General features: G+C 38.5%; 2 protein-coding genes across 4 annotated transcripts; both read left to right on the forward strand.

The window, feature by feature from the left end:
• The first annotated feature begins 5,345 nt into the window (after positions 1–5,345).
• Positions 5,346–10,782, forward strand: uba3 (ubiquitin-like modifier activating enzyme 3). Of its 3 annotated transcripts, XM_023954988.2 has the most exons (18): positions 5,549–5,583; positions 5,690–5,728; positions 6,387–6,507; positions 6,608–6,688; positions 6,774–6,856; positions 6,971–7,051; positions 7,339–7,382; positions 7,672–7,736; positions 7,884–8,039; positions 8,147–8,249; positions 8,341–8,454; positions 9,248–9,301; positions 9,415–9,451; positions 9,638–9,719; positions 9,806–9,906; positions 10,026–10,089; positions 10,206–10,260; positions 10,364–10,782. In XM_023954988.2, exons 1-18 carry the CDS (start codon positions 5,564–5,566, stop codon positions 10,450–10,452), a joined length of 1,389 nt encoding a protein of 462 aa, XP_023810756.1. In that variant the 5' UTR covers positions 5,549–5,563; the 3' UTR covers positions 10,453–10,782. The 3 variants fall into 3 exon arrangements, with proteins under 3 accessions (XP_023810757.1, XP_023810756.1, XP_023810758.1); XM_023954989.2 differs by lacking the exon at positions 5,690–5,728 and having other exon boundaries at positions 5,346–5,583; XM_023954990.2 differs by having other exon boundaries at positions 5,580–5,860.
• A 633-nt stretch (positions 10,783–11,415) lies between these two features.
• Positions 11,416–19,350, forward strand: tmf1 (TATA element modulatory factor 1). The gene is made up of 17 exons (XM_004068849.5): positions 11,416–12,039; positions 12,124–13,475; positions 13,905–14,008; positions 14,192–14,318; positions 14,437–14,542; positions 14,934–15,076; positions 15,308–15,474; positions 15,931–16,087; positions 16,298–16,390; positions 16,470–16,626; positions 16,719–16,911; positions 17,410–17,479; positions 17,568–17,660; positions 17,751–17,873; positions 17,962–18,114; positions 18,254–18,379; positions 18,541–19,350. The coding sequence occupies exons 1-17, from the start codon at positions 11,904–11,906 to the stop codon at positions 18,679–18,681; spliced, it is 3,441 nt and encodes a 1,146-aa protein (XP_004068897.1). The 5' UTR covers positions 11,416–11,903; the 3' UTR covers positions 18,682–19,350.
• Positions 19,351–19,477: the final 127 nt, after the last annotated feature.

Here is a 19,477-nt window from a genome sequence, read left to right on the forward strand (position 1 = left end):
AGGCCAAAATAAAATGAAGGCCGAAGGAACTGTTAGCTGTTAAAAAATAGAGTGGGACCACCCTTCACAAACACATCCACCTCACAATAAATTTGGGCCTTTGACATGGTATATACAGATTTGAAAAAAGGTCATATTAGGATAGATACTGAACCTTTGATTGAAACGTTTGACTTTAGATCATACATTTGTGCTCTAAGATGAGACACGCAGATTCATTTAAAGAAATTACAATGTTCCTATTTGTATAAAACATTTTCTTTGTCTGTCTTTTAGCGGTGGAAAACAAATCAGTTGAGATTTCTGCTGCTTAGGTATGTTTCATTCGTACGACAACATTCCTGGCTAGCTGCTTGTCTTTTTCAAGCACTGTGCTTCTTTCATGCACAAGAGGACAATGGTTATGAAGGAACACTGGAATGGTGGAACCGGAAGCGTGCTGAGGACAGGAAATAAGAAGCACAAGCAGGAATAAACTCTACTGAATAAGCAGGAGGGGATATTTCATTTCACTATTTTAAGACAATGAAAGAATGAGAGATGAGCCTAACACAACAATAAACGTACTTAATCTGAGACAAGAATCAAATGAATAGATGATCATAATGGGTGCTTCTATGTCTTTTTAGTTTCTCTTGGTCCTCCTTTTTAGCATATTTTGGACGTTGCCCCTCTGTTGCTCAAATGGCTGGATATTTGTCTTAGCCACAGTCAAATAATGAGACAACATGATCCTGTGTCTTCAAGGATCTACCTCAATTGTGGCATGGCATTGTTAAAAGGTAACTCAGTTGTTTAAATGTTGATTTATTTTGGCTCATTTTTATTATGCAATTTTACAAAGCCTTAATTATTTTACCTTAAATTTCACTGGGCACTCTAAAATCTGACTTTGGTCCAGTGTTGTTAATCACTGTTCAAGAACAACATAATGTATACAAGTATGAGAACCTCCAGGGTGCATAGGATTACTGCGGAGGGTAGGTAGTCCTAAAATCTATATAACTTTGCACATAAAACTCGAATTTAAGAGGCCAAAACCATACTATTCTTAAGACTTACCGTAAACAATATCCACATATATGATAATATTTCACCTTTGACACACAAAAGAACACATTTTTTATTAAATGTTAGTTATTTTCCTGGTTTCTTTTCCAACCTGGAAGCATGACCACTGGATCTCTGAGGCACCGGCTTTCTCTCTGTGTGGGTGCCGCCCATTTCATGACTTCAACCTATCGGCCTTGGCAGCATGTCTGCGTCTTGCTCACAAAAACCAACAACATCCAAACTTTTGCAAAGATGGATGTGTAAATTGTACATAAAAGGAAAGCGCTGTAACTGATTGCTGTTAGCTCTGCAGAGAAAGTGGTGTGTGTGAGTATGCCTGGGGGAGGCAGGGGGGAGGCACAAACTCTTCCTGGAAGGGGCTGTTCTCTCTGGTCTATGTCCACTCATGAGAACCTGCTTGTTTTCATGTATTGGGAGGGGCTGGGGCTCAGGGCGCATGTTTTTAAAAGAAATACTCAATCCACGAACAGATCAAAATAATGCTTTGGCGTTTCTTTTCGTGAAGAATGATTATACTCTTTAAAGGAATAAAAAAAAGATTTTGCATAATATGGGCCATTACAAAGTCTTAAATTACAATTAAAATCTGGAGATGGATTGTCTCCTTTAGAATATGGAAAACAAATAAATTATTTTATTCAATTTTTAAGAGCTTGAATAAAATTTTCTAAATGAAATCATTAAGATCACTGCAAGTGTCCTACACAGAGTGCATATTAATTGTGGGTGCAGCCCGTCAGAAGCTGAAGGAAACAATTTGCAAAGCAGATGTGTTGCCCCAATTTTCTTTGCTGGTTTTGTTGAACACCTTACTGGTGATTGCAGATATCCTGCAGCACCGCACAGTCTATAGTACTCCATACACTTCATTCCTTAGGCAAAAATGCCTTAACCACGCTATCAGCAGCCATGAATACATTTTGACTGCTAATAAAATGCATTTCTATGGATTCTTGGCACAAGTAAAATGGTTACTTCCAAAGCAATTTTACTGCAAAACAAACACATTAATCACATGCTAAAAAATTTACTTACAATGGCTTCCTATTTTAATTTTTGGTTTATTAAAAAAGCTGAGGCTTTTTTCAGGTTTTTATGGGAATCTTTTTGAAATTGTTGAAAAAGAGCTGGAAACATGAAGGTAGCTCATGTTTAAAAAAAACATCCCCTCACCTGCTTTCATCACACAGCAAGACAGTAGGGTTTTGTTGAGAGTACACATATAGTGTCTAATTACATTTTGAGCAGTGGTGATAAATCACTGGGATCTTAATCAGAGCACTACAATGAAGGGTGTCATCAATCACTTACTAAAGCAAAACACAACAGCAGCGTTGAGCTTCTCTTATTATGTTTCTGGTGGCACAGCTTTTGCACCAAACAGAAACCGTATTGCTGTGACATTCTACTCCCAGCAGCATCAATGCCACTTTAAAGTCCTGACAAAAGCAATCAAAGGGTAAATGAATATTATTAGGACATGTCGAGTTGTAAAGCAGACCAACCCAGACTATGCATGCCAATGAAAAAAAGGCGGACATGTTTTGTCTTCTTCAATCGATAATTAGCTTAACCCTTTTGCTATCTTTGATGACCCCACCCTTACATTGACGTGTTCTCCCTACCATGATAAAGGTGAATAAAGGTGGAAAGATTTCATGTAATCCATGCACACCAGTGATGTTCACAAATCATTGAAGAAAAAAGGTTCAGAGCACTGTCTAGTGGGTCTAGATGACCCAACTCCCAATGCCAAAGTGCCTAGGATAGCACAAGGATTTAGACACTCCCTGATCAACTTTTGATCTGTTGTAAAAGCTTTCTCTATGGTCTTTTAATTAGAATTTAGCCATTTTGAGGCAAAACCAAAAAATCGATCATTTTCTATGACATAGTTTGTGCAGAGCGTCAGGAGTTCATCACCTTTGAGTTGTGGGCGGGACCACTGGAGTGGAGTAAGCCTGTGCTCATTTCCCATCATCCCTTTGTTTATACTTTCTCCCGATAGCTAACAGCTCCTCACAACACCAAACTAAGATTTCCAGAGCAACAAAAATGGCGAGCAATACTGGAGCTATCCAGCTGTACAGTTTTGAGCCAGATGCCAACTTGGATGCGGAAAACAATACGTAAAAAGATCCAGTTTTCCGCAAGTGCATGCATCAGTATGGAGCAGAGGAGGGAGCTTGTGGCCTGCGAATTATAGGTTGTATGTAAAAACTACAAGCATTTACAAACAGTATTTTTTTGTCTGCTCCTGATTTACAACAATTTGAAATAGAAATACTCAGAAATGCAGTTTTAATCTGAATTTGCTTTATTAATGTCCCCACCCTGAGATAAATGCTACCAAAACAGATCAAAAACACAAAAAACATGATTTTCATTGGAGTGGGTCTTTAAGTGACTTTTCGAAATTTCTTTGCATCAAAAGGTGATTGTTCTTGTTTTCCATATGATGGAGCTATTGTCTGGTTAAGATAGGCCTCCTCCAATTTTGGGTTGTTGATGATGAGTGGTAGAAAGGTGGGCCACCTTACAGGGTCTGTGGTCACATCCCTTTTGTTCCAGTTTACGTGTGGAAACGAAAAAATGGGCGTTTCAACAAAATCTACTGTTTAAATTGGGTCAGAGCAGGAGGATTGTGATTTCTAGCCCCCAGTTGCCCGACTCTACACAGTATGTTTAACTGATTTATAGGAACCTTTGATGATACTGAGGAAAAAAATGGAGAAAAGAGGAGCAGTTGTTTGAGTTTGACTTGTCCGTGAGCAATTCAGCACTCTTAATAACTGGTTCACAAATGCCCTCTAGGTTTCCATTTCCTTTTTTTTTTCTTTTTGCATGAAGTTCCATTAGTTTGATCCGCTGCTTTAAGATGAGAGCAGATCTGAGGTTAAATGAAAGCAGACAGGACAGACGGCACAAATAGGGAGCGGAGACAGCAAGCAGTCATCTATGAAGGACATGGCCACAGCAGTTATTTTTAGTTATCAGTTTTCAGAGGCTGTCAGTTGGAACATCTCATTAAAATAGGGGAAAAAAAATCAAATCATAAAAACTGTGAAGGTTCTTTTTGCTTGTGCAAGAGGGCATGTACGCACACTCATCCCAGTTCACATCCAGCCTAAAGTAATCAGAGCACTCAGGGCTATCACCTATCAGTGCACACATTAGTTGCTTTTTTTGGTGACCTTTGCAGACAAAACCAACTTCCACTTTTCTTTTTAATATTAGATGAGATGTGGGCAGGAAAATTCATTAAGTCCATGTGCCCACAGGCAGGAAAGTCTTTTAAAATGCAGACAGCTCTGTCCTGTCTCAGGTTTATTCATCATTTTATAATGAGAGTTTAAACACTTTTATTCATCATCATGTCGTGGACTTTGTAAATCAGGCTACTTGAGGAGGATTTCTTTATTGCTGACATTTTAAACATGAAAAAACAAAGTCAAATGTCCTGTCATGCACACACTAATGTGCTCCAATCAGTAATTTACAGCTGAATAGTTAATATTACGATAATTTACATCAATATAACAAGTCTATGATTTTGTAATTAATTTACATTAAGAATATTAATTTTCAGATGTTCTTTTTAATCTGGGATTACAACCATGACATTGTTTGTTTGTATCTGAAATAACTGCTAAATCTTTAGAGCACAAAGGTGCAGAGTGGAAAAAAGTATCTACTTGTATGACACCTGTTTACAATCCTTTTTTTATTGCAGACTTTTTTACCTTTAAGCATTCGAAAAGAAAGATTATGCTACTCTATCACTCTTTTTCAACAGACAGATTATAACAGTGTGCACACAGTATCATTGATTTAAAACTTGTGTGTGTGTTTTTTTTTAACAAGAATCCCAAATTTTGTCCTGTGATGCCAACACAAGAGTGACTGTGTATCATTCTTTAATATTATTTATTTTGCAAACTCTCACCAAATTGTTTAAATATATTTGTCTGACATTTTGGCCAACATTTGATTTCAGTCTACTTCTTAGTTTCATTGAAGACTGAGCATCACACCTTCTACATGTATTGCAGTGGGGATGGTGTTAAATCCCAACAAAAACATAAAAGCACTTATAAGAATATTTTTGTAAAAAATGATTTCAAAGTAGCCTTTGTCCATACTTTGATATCTCAAAAAATAAGATTTAACTTTTTTGTGGGTTTTGTTTTGTTTTTTGAGTCTGTCAACTGGTTTGGTGAAGCAAGAATCAAACAACAATTTAATAAAATGCTGCCATCTGTTGGAATATTGTTGTTACTCGAAACGGCAGATTATAGTGCTACATTCAGGACAATAGGAACATTAAACTTAAATAAAAATCATGCATTAAAACATTTTTTCTATTACTATTTATGATGTTGAACTTTTAAGATGATCTGATTTTTTGTTTGCTCCACAACGCCTGTACATCTGACCCCTGAAGTTTGTTTTTCCTACTATTGACTCGAGTACTTGAAGTTACCCCAACATGGCGGAGGTGGATGAGCCGTAAGTAGCTGCCGAAGAAGCAAGAAAGAAAGCCCGAAAGTTGCTTTATCTCACGAACCCCTGAGAGTGCAGCATGAATCAACCTTCTTTTGTTCTCTCTTTTTAGGGAGAAGAAAAGAACGAAAGTAGTGGAGCTGACCGAGAAGTTAGTGATCAAATTGGTAGAATCGGCGGAACCTTTGATTTATAGACAGGAAGAACGTAACATTAGCTTACGGAGAAACTGAAGCTAACCTGTTTGCCATCAAAACACACATCTAGCAAGTGTACTGAAAATGTTCGTGGCTCGCCTACCGTAATTAACTAACATGTCCTAACAGTAAACATAATGTTTCATTCGTCTAGTATCCGGACTCATTGCTCAAACCCATTAATCGCTGCCGGCATAGTAGTTGTTTATCATGGAAGGCTAATAATATGAACATAGCCTAGCTAGTTTCAGAGGCTGTTCAGAAAGGAGTGCTTCACTCACTTATTATTCAGGGGATTCCGACCTGTGAGATAAACTATCTTAACTAATTTTTTTTTTCCCAAATGTGCGTTGTAAATAAATGTATGCTGTAAAACGCCAATATGACCTTATGATATTATATTAGCTCAGAACGTCCATTTAATCCCATTAACGTCCTCTACTAGTTTATGCTACACTGCCTGATGATGTAATTGTCCCTGGAGAGGAATTCATGTTTCTGTCAATTTTTTTTGCATGATCCCAGTAGAACACTAAAATTCAAACCATGTTTACATTGAAATGGTCGAACAGGCTGTTGATTTTGAATGCTAAGTGTTCGTATCCTCTTCAGCATGGTCGTAGATGGAGGATCTGGAGTTTCATTTGAGTGGGGAGGCAGATGGAGCCACATAAAAAAATTCCTGGAGAGGCCGGGGCCATTTACACATCCGGACTTCGAACCGGGCACAGAGGTAACATTATATTTGCAGGCTGTTGTGTAAGTTTATAGTTTCATCTTTCTTGTTCTGATTTGCATTTCCTGATATAATATTTCTCGTCTGGCATTTAAAGGGCTTGCAGTTTTTGTTAGAAACCTGCAAAATCTTGGTCATTGGTGCTGGTGGGCTGGGATGTGAGCTGCTGAAAGATCTGGTAAGCTGATCACTTAATAATTTAAAAAAAAAAAAAAAACATAATGGCTGTCATATTTTCTTTAATCGTTTTATTTGTGACTTAGGCTTTAACAGGCTTTCGAAACATCAATGTTGTCGACATGGACACCATTGATGTTTCCAACCTGAATCGTCAGTTCCTCTTTAGGTTAGTATAATTTGGAATTTCTCTTTTTTTCCTCACAATTTTTATAAATGGATGCAATATTAGGAAGAGCTACTTTTCCCCCATAAACACATAAACATGTTTAATCTTCTCCAGGCCTAAGGATGTTGGCCGACCTAAAGCTGAAGTGGCTGCAGACTTCATCAACAGCCGTGTCCCAGGATGCTGTGTTGTACCGTATCCTTTTTAGTCAAATATTTCACCAATTAAAAGATAAAGAAGAAGGTAAAAGAAAATGAAATGTATTGTACGGCATTTTAACCCCTTTACACCTACTGATGAAAATATGCATCAAACCACTTCTGCTCCAAACACCTTAGTTTAGCACATGAAAATGAAAACAAACATAAGTGATTAAAAAGGAATTTATTTACTAGGTGGAAATAAATTCAGGTGTCAAGGGGTTAAGAGTAGGATTCATGACTTTTTTTCTAATTCCTATGTTTTCTTAATGGGTTGCACAGTCATTTTAAAAAAATTCAGGACTTAGATGAAACATTCTACAGACGTAAGTAACTTGAGGAACTCCTATATTTCAAGTATTTACTTTTTTCCTGATTAAATGGGAAAGATGGAAATCGTATGTTTAAAGGTGACCAGATATAAAGGGAGGAAAGCTTATAGATCATGTAATGAATTGTCTTTTTATACCAAGAACATGCTATTGGTTATTTGGTCAGATGTCCTCTTTAACCCACAAAACAAAACAGAAAGAGTTTGTACTAAGTTTAAATTGAAATGACTTAATGTTAGCTGTGTGGATTGTATCAACCTATCCCTGCTTTTTCTCCGTCTAGAATTCCATATAATTGTTTGTGGACTTGATTCTATTGTTGCCAGGAGGTGGATGAATGGTATGCTGGTAAGATATTTTCCTTGAAATGCTAACATCCTTGTTTTCTGATGTTTCCTTTAGGAGTAATGCTTGCATTTTAGGTTATTATTTTTGAATTAAGCAAGTAAGCTTACTGTCCATGGTATTCATTTGTACATCTGTGCTTCTATCCAGCTATCTTTGCTGGTGTATGAGGACGGTGTGTTGGATCCAGGGTCCATTATCCCATTAATTGATGGTGGGACTGAAGGCTTCAAGGGCAACGCTAGAGTCATTTTGCCTGGTATGACTGCCTGCATTGACTGCACCCTTGAGCTTTACCCTCCTCAGGTACTGCAGTGTATTTGCAACAAAAATTAAAATAATTCTGACTATTCTAAAGTGATTTTTGTTACTTGTTTTTGTTGAGAATATTAAAAATGTACACTTCCTTGCAGATCAACTTTCCCATGTGCACAATAGCTTCAATGCCTCGTTTGCCAGAGCATTGCATCGAGTACGTCAGAATACTGCAATGGCCCAAAGAGCTACCATTTGGTGGTATGAAGGAACACCTCCTTTTCTTTTTTTCTTTTTGCATTATTGGGTTTTTGTTCGAACTGAAATAAATATGTTTGTGAATGTGAGTTAGATGGTGTGGCATTGGATGGAGATGACCCCGAGCACATCCAGTGGGTTTTTCAGAGATCTCTGGAGAGGGCAGCAGAGTTCAGTATCACAGGAGTCACATACAGACTGACACAGGGTGAGCAAACAATAACTGGTTTTGTCTCCAGAGTTTGGTTAAATTACTTGTACTTCCTCTTGGATATGAACTTCTTAAGGCTCCAAAAACTGGAGGAAGAAATTAAATGTATAAAGTGACATTTTCTAAAACAATCCCACAATAATAAATACAGTTTTACAACAAAAAGCTGAGACATGTAGATGTTTTCTTTGCAGGTCTTTCGAGAGTTCTGTTTTGTATCTGTAGTTTTCTTTAGCTGATTTAAAAAAAAAAAAAAAAAAACTTGAAAAGCCAGTGTTGCGTAAGTAGCATAGCTTAATGTACTACACCAGTATAAAGCGCATTATGTAAAGATTTACATACTTTTGCCTCCTGCAACTTTGATCATTTTAAAGGTATTCCAGTCCCATGTCTTGTAATAGTAACTTATAGACCCTAAATAGACTGAAATGTATAAGTGAGTACCACTGCCCAAAAACTAAAATTGAGTCGATTTTGATTCACAAGCTCATGATCCCATTTCATTTATGACTTAATGAAATATAAAGGGGAAAATTTCATTCATAGGATTATTAAATATCAAACTATAAACTAAAGCAGGTTTTCGTCTGAAAAAAGTTATTATTTTAAATGGAAAATCTGATTACATATCTGATGAACTGATATCAGTTTATAAGTGAAGATCAAGGCTGATTGATATTAAACCCAGCTCTGCTGAAGCTGCACAAAATCAATTCACCTTCAGGATTTAGTCAATTTAAAAAAAAAAAAAAAAAACAATCAGTGAGTAAAAAGCTTTTATGTGCTGCAGGTGTTGTTAAAAGGATAATCCCAGCTGTTGCATCTACAAATGCTGTCATTGCTGGTAAGTATTTAGTAGTTATAATCCATAACTTGTAGTCCTGTTTTAGATGGTACTAACTGAAGATCATGTGTATCCATGGATGTTATTGATTGACCTTCTCTTGTTTGATCCAGCTGCTTGTGCCACAGAGGTTTTCAAATTAGCAACAAGGTATGTTTTGGTAATCATGTAAAGGCTCTAGCTCTCAAAACGAATGAGTTCCATAAGGAAACATTACAGGGCTTGTTGTACAATAAACAGGCGTCTTGCATTTTTCTATGGGAGAACTAGTTTGCATATAGAGTCTGTGCATCTGTCATGAAGTGACATTGTTTTTACTGTTTCTTTTTATGCCAGTGCCTATATACCTCTCAGTAACTACATGGTTTTCAACGATGTTGACGGCCTGTATACCTACACCTTCGAGGCAGAAAGGAAGGTCTGCACCAGAATCCCACGCTCCCTTTAATGTGTGATAGAAAAGAGAAGTGGGTGGAGGTGTGTTTACGCCTTTTCTTTGCCTAGGAAAACTGCAGTGCCTGCAGACAGGTACCTCAGGATCTCCACTTTCATCCAACTTCCAAACTCCAGGAAGTATTAGACTTCCTGACTGAGAATGCATCATTGTGAGTTGTCCTTCCTTCTGCTTTTCATATATTTGCTTGCTGTTTTTTTATTTCATTGGAAAAAAAGATGTGTGTGTGTGTATATATATATATATATATATTTAATTTATTGTTTCCAGACAGATGAAGTCACCTGCTATAACAGCTACAGTGGAGGGAAAAAACAAAACATTATATTTACAGGTATTTAATTTTAGTGTAATTTAATATTTTATTTCCGCCTTATGGCATTGAATCACATAAGCAGCAGTTGCTTACATAAATTGCACTGAATCTGTTTTTTCTTCTTCTTCCTTCAGTCGGTACCTTCGATTGAACAGAGAACACGGGCAAATCTGTCTAAAACCTTAAAAGGTGAGATTCTTTACAAACCTTTCAAAGTAGATTTAGCTGTTATGCAGATGACCGTAGCTAGGCTTCCTTTAATCTCATGTGTTTTTTTTAAATGTTTTTTCAGAGCTGGGGCTGACAGATGGACAGGAACTTGCCGTAGCTGATGCAACAACACCCCAAACTGTGATGTTTCGACTTAGCTTTACCTCATAGATCAAGCAGAAGCACTTTTTCCAATCAGTTCAAAACAGAAACAGCTCTAAGTGAATACAAACACGTTGTTTAATATGGATCTAATTTAATGGGAAAAACTGGATGTTTTTGCACTGAAAAAAGCCAAATCCGAGTTTAAACTTTTGTCATGTTTTTTTTCTTTTCCAAACTGTTTAAGAAGTATGTGTTAATGGTATTTTCGTCATTAAGTATTGTCTTTTGTACTTGTTCTGTTTTGTGTATTTATTTATGTTTCGGGTTTTTTTTAGTTTGTGCAGCTTTTGAAGTTGAAACTGTCTGGACTGGAATAAATTGTTTTTTGGTAAACAATGTCTAACTTTTTAATAAAAAGCTGAGGAGTAGCCCTACCGTAAATCTTTAATGTGAAACTTTGACTAAAACAGTTTGGCCTCATTAATTTTACATGTAAAACAGGCTTCCAAAAGAATAAATAAATGGAATAGATATTCACTTTCACAGTTATATAACTTGGGAGAGCGGAAATCCTGTTGAGAAGGAACAAAGGTGATACTGAAAGTTGTAACAATTAGGCCTGATGTAAATTAAACCTTTCTCCTGAATGGAAAATGTCAAAGTTTGGAGCATATGGAGAAATAAGTCCATATATGGATGTTTAAACTGGGACAATTTTAGATATGAAGAATTACAAAATAATTAAAAGCAAATTGGAGTAAGAAATGTATAATAAAAAATATACAGAAAGGGAAAACAATAATTTCATATGGCAAACAAGGTGCCACGGAGTGAAATCTATATGTAAAAAAACAATAAAAACGAAAAGGTAAATGCATCTAGCATAATTCACTGGTTTCATTAGCTTCAAAATCTTGTTTTAATATGATGTAATAATTTAATTAAAAAAATATTTATTTTACGATTTTCTCCTTATTTTGCATTTTTAAATTAAATGTATTATTTCTGTTTGTTGTTTTGGGCGGAAATAACGCGGTATTCTGTAACATAATATGACCCGACTGTGACGTCATGTTGCTACGTGGAAAGGAAGTAGCACACATGCTAATGCTAATCGCTCTACAAGCTAGAAGTTGAGAAGAACGACCAAAACAAACGATGAAGGCTGCGTCCAGAAGACGGAAAAGCCTCGGATAAGCAGAGCCGTTTGGCTTGACAGCTACGATGGAGTTAGAGTCGCGATATATGTGCTAATGCGGAACTGACTAAAGAGTCCTTATTTTTTTTAAAGAAACTGTCTTTGAGGTGAAACTAGATCAACGCTCTCCACACACGGTTGTCAGCTAGTGTTAGCTTAGGGAAACGCTATCTAGCTTACTAACTGCGGAGCTTCTACCTTAGCGATCTTCTTGACATTTGTTGCGTGCTGTTGCTAAAAGTGGTCGTCATTGACAACACGGAGTTAAGACAACGTGCGATTGTGAGACCCCCCACCAGCTGCTAGCTTCGTAGTCAGGATGAGTTGGTTCAACGCATCTCACCTGTCCAGCTTCGCTAAACAAGCTCTAACATCAGCTCAGAAGTCAATCGATCGCGTCCTGGACATTCAAGAAGAAGACCAGTGGGGTGACACCGTTGTAATGCCATCTGATGGTAAGGAACTCGGTGTATTGTTGTAACTGCATAACACTGAAGTGTCATCAATGCTAACAGCCCATTGTATCGATTTTTTGTCAGATGTTTCATTACCTGGAAAACTGTCGTTAAGTGGAGGATGGGGGATGACTCAGTGGGAAGCACCTGCAGAGGAAAAGCCCACTGCTCCCCCGCCCTCATCGGGGGCCATTACTACCCCTGTCACCCGTACTGTTGTGGATGAATCGGAGAACTTTTTCAGTGCCTTTCTTTCACCCGGGGATGTCAAAGTCAGTAAAAGCCCGGTTGTGTCTGTACCCCCTACAAAGTCCCAACGAAGACTTCAGAAGGAAGAGAAGAAAAGCAGAGAAGCGGTTTCCCAAGCCCAGAAAACCGAAGAGAGTCCTGATACAGAACCCGTTAAGGGTTCTGACAGTGAGACAGTGGCTGAGAGTCCGCTTGAGGAAACCAACGACTCACCAGCAGAACCTTACAAAGACATTATCCTCCTCCAGCCAGTTTCCCCTAGTACTACTTCCATTGATATGCCTTGCAAAACGGACGAAAGTGAAAAAGAAGGTGATGATTCAGCGGTTCCGGCAGAACAGATCAAAGCAGGGCAATCAGACACTTTCTCAGAAAACACTATGGAACCCGACGCCCCAAAGCCACCCCCAGAACCTTCGGCTTCTGAAGCAAAGTCTCCTACAGATTCTTCGGCCTCGTCGTCCTCCAAAGAAGCAAACCCAGATCAGAAAGAGTGCAAGACAGAGGATCGCCAAACAGACACACCGTCTCCTCCAGTCAGCGCTTTCTCCTCAGGAACCTCTACCACAAGTGACATTGAAGTTCTTGATCACGAGAGCGTGCTGAGCGAAAGCTCAGTCAGCTCCAGACAAGAAACAGGTGAAAGCAAAGCAGGCCTTCACCTCATGCAGGGATCCTTTCAGCTTCTCACTGCCTCCACCTGCGGAGATTTTCCCCAACTAGAGGATTACCCGAAGCTCACAGAGAGCTGTGGTTCCTCCTCAGATGCTTTCGAGCGAATTGATTCATTCAGCATGCAGTCACTGGACAGCCGGAGTGTCAGTGAGGTCAACTCGGATGACGAGATCTCTGCCAGTCGGACTCTGGCGTCCGTCACCACTGGTCCTGCTTCTCTAACATGTGAGAAGCAGGAAGAAGAAGTAATGGAAAAAGGGGGTGAGGAGGAAAAGTGTGAGGAGCAGGAACATCCAGAGAGGACAAGGGAGCAGTCACTGGATGAGATGGAGGAAAGTGGGCGAAGTGCAACGCCTGTGAACAGTGAGCAGCCCGAAGAACTGACGGAGATGGAGTCTGAAGCCTTTATTACAGTGTTTGAGCCTTTGTGCAAAGCCGAAGCAGAAAGCGCTCTGCCCATTACCGAGGAGATGAAAAGTGTTTCTACTGTTCAGATATTGGAGCTTCAAAAGGTAATTCATTCATTCCAAGTAAATTTTAATTTCATATGTGTTTATTTTGTGGGCTTTTTTTCTGCAAACATCAATCCAGCCCTACAAACGGCTGATTTAATGAGATATAATCAAAAATGGGACACCATAACAAATGTCATTGTAAATTAGTCTTGGGTATAGAAGCACATATCCATGGTTCCTTGAATAAATCTGAAAGGTAGACATCAATACCGCAAATTCTCATTAGATTGTCAACGTCATTAAGACAAGTGCAAATAGCGTCGATTTGTGGAAACTCCTATTTATGCATTTCAAATATCACAAAGTCTTAACTATGTTTGTCTTCATGAAGGGTAATCTGCAGTTCACTTAAACACATCTTTTGATATTTATTGTCTTTTGCATTTCCAACAAGTCTCTCAAAAACAATCTGCATCCATGTTTCAGGTAATCGATGATCTGTCCAGTCGTCTTGACAAAAGAGAGTCGCAGCTGCTGGCAGTTAGCAAAGAAAAAGCCAGGCTGGAGGAGGAGTGCGACAATTTGAAAGAGTGAGTCCCTCAAATATGAGATTCCCAAAGGCGCTAGGTGCAATCTCAAACAGAAGAGTTGCCGTTGTTGACAAACAAGTCAAACAAGACATTGCATTAATGCTATTTTTTTTCTTTTTGAAGCAGTTGAGGTTGAGTGTTTGAAATGAGTTCTGCTCTTAAACTAGTCTGTTTATTTTTCAGTGAGGTGACAAACTTGCAGGAAGAAAGCTCCACTGTTCAGTCCCTAAAAGATGAATTCACCCAGCGCATCGCAGAAGCAGAGAGAAAGGCTCAACTGGCTTGTAAAGAGAGAGACATCGCCAAGAAGGTATTGGAATCAGTTTCTATGAGCTTCTTAGCCTATAAGAGTCTATTGTTACCATTATTCCCCTAGTCTTGCAATCCAATACTTTTGTCAACGTTTGCCATTCTTTTTAACGTAACAGGAGATAAAGGGCTTACGAGAGGAGCTATCTACAAGACTGAACCCCAGTGATACAATGGAGATAATCAAAGAAAAGGAGGAGCAGATCAGGGGGCTTCTGGAGGAAGGTGAGACTGGTCATGAAAAGGAGAGACATTTAGCTCACGCTGGAAACTCTCAGTATTTGCTGACATGACTGATGAAATGTTTTATCACTTGCTTAGAGCTGCAGTCAGTGAAGCAGAAGCATCCTGCTTGGCAACTACATAAATACCAACGTATCCTCCTACAACAGATTTGAATTGCTTAGTTGCTGTGTAACACAAACACAAAATAGGCAAACTTTATCATTACAGCCACAGATTCAAAACAGCAGATTTAATCTTTCTTTAAAAACGCTTTGAAAATAACAATCATGTGTTTAAAAAAAAAAGGTGTTTGCAGTTCATAATTGTAATCCTTGCCACTTAATTACTACTCACATAAGGTTTAAACATCCCTTTTTTTCCCCCCTTTTAGGTGAAAAACTTTCCAAGCAGCAGCTGCAGCACAGCAACATCATCAAAAAACTGCGTGTCAAGGAGAAGGAGAGTGACTCAAAGATTATGAAACAGCAGAAGAAGATCAAGGAGCAGGAGGACGAGCTCGGGCACCTGCAGGAGGTCAGGATGAAGAGTCAAACATAACCACCAAAACATTTCGAGTTTAAATGTTGTCGCTGGCAGGCCACTACTTAAACATAAGGGAACAACTAATTGTTTTATTTGAAGAGAATAAATCCTTGCTGACGCTACTTTGCATATCAGTTTTTTTTAAATAAACATTTAGTCAGTTACTCTTCATTCCAATTGTGCTCAAAACATCCATAGTTACAGTAAGTCTTGTGCTTTCAGATACTCGATGGGAAGGAGGAGGTGGAGAAACAGCACAGGGAGAACATCAGGAGGCTGAACGCTGTGGGAGAACAGCAGGAAAAAGATCTGAGCCGCCTGCAGGCCGATGTGGAGGAGCTGCAGGAGAAAAATAGGAGCCTTGAGGCCGCACTCGATAACTCCTACAAGTAAATAGTGACACACCCTGCTCTCAACCCTTTATCAAGGATCTGAACTCTAAAGGAGCCTAAGCTTAATGTGCAATGAAATAAATAAAAGGCTGTCACACATTTTTCTTCCTTATTTTTAAACAGCAATATGACTCAAACATTCCTCAAATCCTCTTTCTTAATTTAGCTTTTTATTTTTATTTTCAACCAGCAATCCAAAGCTTTTGCTTTGGATTTAACCAAAACAATATATTACAAATTCATGTAGAAATCAGTTTGAAACCAGCTTATGATTGTTTTGAACACCTACATTTGTGATGTCACAAAAGGCAAATTGACTATTCGGCTGTAGTTCAGGAATATAATTCGAAAATGCCCTTTTTTTTCTTAAAGCAGTGATTTCCTATTAAGTGTGCAGTTGTTGTGTGTTAATGCACTGAAATCAGAGTGGTGATAGACTTCATCTGCTGTCAGGGAGCTGGCAGAGCTTCATAAGATGAACGCCAGCAGAGTCAGTGAGGCTGAGGAGGCTGCTCTGAGCAGGGAGACCCAGGCCAAAGAGCAGCTGAGTCTGGCTTTGGAGAAGGCCCAGGAGGAGGCCCGGATTCAGCAGGAGGCGCTGGCCAACCAGGTAAAGCCACAACGAACTGACCACAGTCTGCTCTGTGAGCTAAGTGTGCTTCTGCAATCCCACGTGGTTGTACTGGTGCTGTAGAAGGAAGACGGAGGCATTCGGTGTCAAATTCACACCAAACCTGGCTGTTTGTTGACATCCTTCTTGTATTCCCCCATGTTCTGTCAACAATAACCCGACAGCACATCAATATTTTATTGTGTACAGGTGGCTGATCTGAGGCTTGCTCTGCAGAGAGCAGAAATCCAGCAAGCAAGGAAAGAAGATTATTTAAGGGAGGAGATCAGTGAGCTTCAGCAGGTAAAAGAAAAAAATAATACATATTTTAATGTACCGTAAGTGTGTTGGTTACATTAATTTTATATTGTTTTTATTCCAGAGATTACAAGAAGCTGAGAACAGAAACCAGGAGCTCAGTCAGAGTGTAACCTCAGCCACACGGCCTCTACTGCGGCAAATTGAGAACCTACAAGGCACATTAGGGGTACAAACGGCATCCTGGGAAAAAATAGAAAAGAACATTTCTGATAGACTAGGTAAAATGTTGTGTATGAACTCTCAATCTTTTATGTATTTACATTTATCATCCCCCCTTTAACATCTTTCTGTGTGCTCTTTATGGCCACAGTGGATGCCCAGGCACAGCTAGCAGTTGCTGTGGAGAAGGAGCGATCAGCAACAGAAGAACTTCTTTCAATCAAGGCCCAGCTGGTTTCTCTGGAATCTCAGAACTCCTTACTTCGCCAGGAAAAAGCTAAGCTTCTTGCACAGGTGGAAGCTGAAAAAAACAAAAGAGAGAAGCTGGAGGATGAGAGCAGCAGGTAGACTAAATCCAAGTATACTATAATGACATTTCAATTAAAAGACACAAGTTTGAACACACACCAACAACAAAAATGTCTTCTACTGTCATCCATTTGCTCACACAACCTTTTAGTAGCCCTGGGCTCACACTGCATCCAGTCCGGCTGCGGGGCTGCAGTTCAAGGACACCCCCTATTAACAGTCTCTATTGACAGACAAATGGCCTTTGTGCTAAAGGGTTGACTTTCATTCAGGGCAGTGGTGCAGTGGGTAACATAACAACCTGCAGATCAGAAGATCTCGGTTTGCCTCCTGGCTTGCTCGATGTGTTTAGATCTGTCAAACTTTCACAGGATTTTGCTGCCTCTCATCTTTAGAAAATGAACAATTTTTCACATGAAAAATCACATTCACGTTCTGGGGAAGAGGAATCTGAATTTGGTTGGCATTTATTTAAAAAAATGTATCGACATTTTATAAAATGATCGTGAAAATGTATTTGTTTGTTCTTGTAGAGAGCATGCTGAATTAACAAATTTACGAGGCGAGCACAGCCGTTTGATGGAGGAGGCCAAAAAAGAAAAGGTACTACCGGTATTATTCTTTTTCTGTTATTTCTTATTCTCTTGAAAGAAACAAAAGCTCACTTGTGTTTTTATCCTTATTCTTCCAGCTGCTGCTGGTCAACCAACTAGAAATGGAGAAGATTAAGGTGGAGAAGGAGAAGAAGAAATGTTATTTGGCACAAGAGACGCTAAAGGAAAAGGTTCAAAATAGTTAAAAAAAAAATTTTTACTGCTAATTTGGTTTTGTTTCTTACAATACAAACTTTTCCTCTTTATTTGCTCTGAATTAGGAGCGGAAGACAATGACCAACTCTGTTGGAGAGCCCCCAGCATCCTCCACACCCTCCCTGTCTCGTTCCAGCTCCGTCAGTGGAGCGGACAATGCTGGGCTGCACATTTCTGTGCTTTCACAGGTTCCTCCATTAAACTAGAATCCGGCAACACTACAACGCAGAAAAGGATAGTTTATCTAATGTTATCCCATATTTGTTTCATACCCAGGATGACTCTCTAGAGCACTCTCTGGGAACGATGTCGATGTCGATGAGCGGGACTAACCTGTACGAGGCCGCCAGACTGTCAGGAGGCTCCAGTATCGTAGAAAACCTGCAGTCGCAGCTCAAACTCAGAGAAGGAGAAATAGCACAGCTGCAGGTGGGTGGGGGGGGCTGCTTATAATTCAGGTTTAAGCTATAAAAGAAACGTCATTATTATTTTATTGTTCACTCAGTATTTCTAAAATTGTTTCATAATATAGTTGTTGCAAATGTTTGCTTTCCTTCCGCCTTCATAGCTTGAGATTGCAAACTTGGAAAGGAGTCGTGCTGTGATGGCTGAAGAACTGGTTCGACTGACAAACAGTAATGATGACATGGAAGAAATGGTGAAAGACATTCCAAAGTTGAAAATTCAGCTCAAGGTGCAAATACTTTATTATTATTATAATTATTATTATTTATTATGCAAAACAGAAATGGTTGCTCTGCTTTTTCTACACAGTGAGGATTATAAATGGTTTTCCTTCTTAAGGAGAATTTCATTCATTATAAATCTTCTCATTTGTTTTCTTTGGCATCTCAGGATCTGGAGCAAAGGCACAACACCATTCTGCAGATGTATGGAGAAAAAGCAGAGGAAGCGGAGGAGCTGAGGCTGGACCTTATAGATGTAAAGAACATGTACAAAACTCAGATTGATGAATTGCTGCAAAGTCGAAAATAAACCAGTTTCATGTATTTTTTTTTGCTTTAAATTCCTCCATAATTTTGGCCATGAAGGGGGTATTAAAAAAAAGAACTTTGGGCAGACTTTTTTTTATCCTAACCTCTTTAATTCATATTCTATCCAAGGTAGTGTTGGAATACAGTGAATGGTTGGGAAAAGGCAAATCATAATTCAATTTACCAGATTATTATGAAGGAAAAAGTTATTTTTGATTCAGTTTTTGATCTGAATTCTTTGGGACTTTGCTTTGGTAGTTGCTTATCATGATTCAGTCAGTGATATGTTTTGTAAATAACATTTTTAGCAAAGATTCACAATCCTTTTTGCACTACACAGATACAATTATTTCTTAACACATTTGTGTTAAGAGTGATTTAAAGAATGTTTTAAAAAACTTGTACATAATATGTATGTCTGTGGGTTCCATAGAAATCACAAAAGTGGTCTGAAGTAAGGGACAGCCGTCACTGAAATCCTGAAAAATATTTTTTTGATTTGGTTCCTGAGTATTTATTTGTATATGAAAACACATTTATTTAGTTGCCAGAGAGAAGTCACATTTAATTTAAATGGGACCACATCAGATGCTAAAAAAATGCATTGTCAAGGCATACACAATATCTTGATGCTACACAAACCATTGAAATAAATGAAAGTTTAAAACCATTTCATTGTGTCGTCTTATTTTGATTTTATTTATTTTTTATTGCATTGAATTTGTGTCAAAAACAATTGACTGACTTGACGTTCTTCTCTTTTTTGAGTATTTATAAAAACTAAGTGTGATTTGCTT

The sequence above is a fragment of the Oryzias latipes genome, chromosome 5 (assembly GCF_053564925.1).
Source record: "Oryzias latipes strain Hd-rR chromosome 5, Olatipes_Hd-rR_3.1".
Classification (NCBI taxonomy): domain Eukaryota; kingdom Metazoa; phylum Chordata; class Actinopteri; order Beloniformes; family Adrianichthyidae; genus Oryzias; species Oryzias latipes.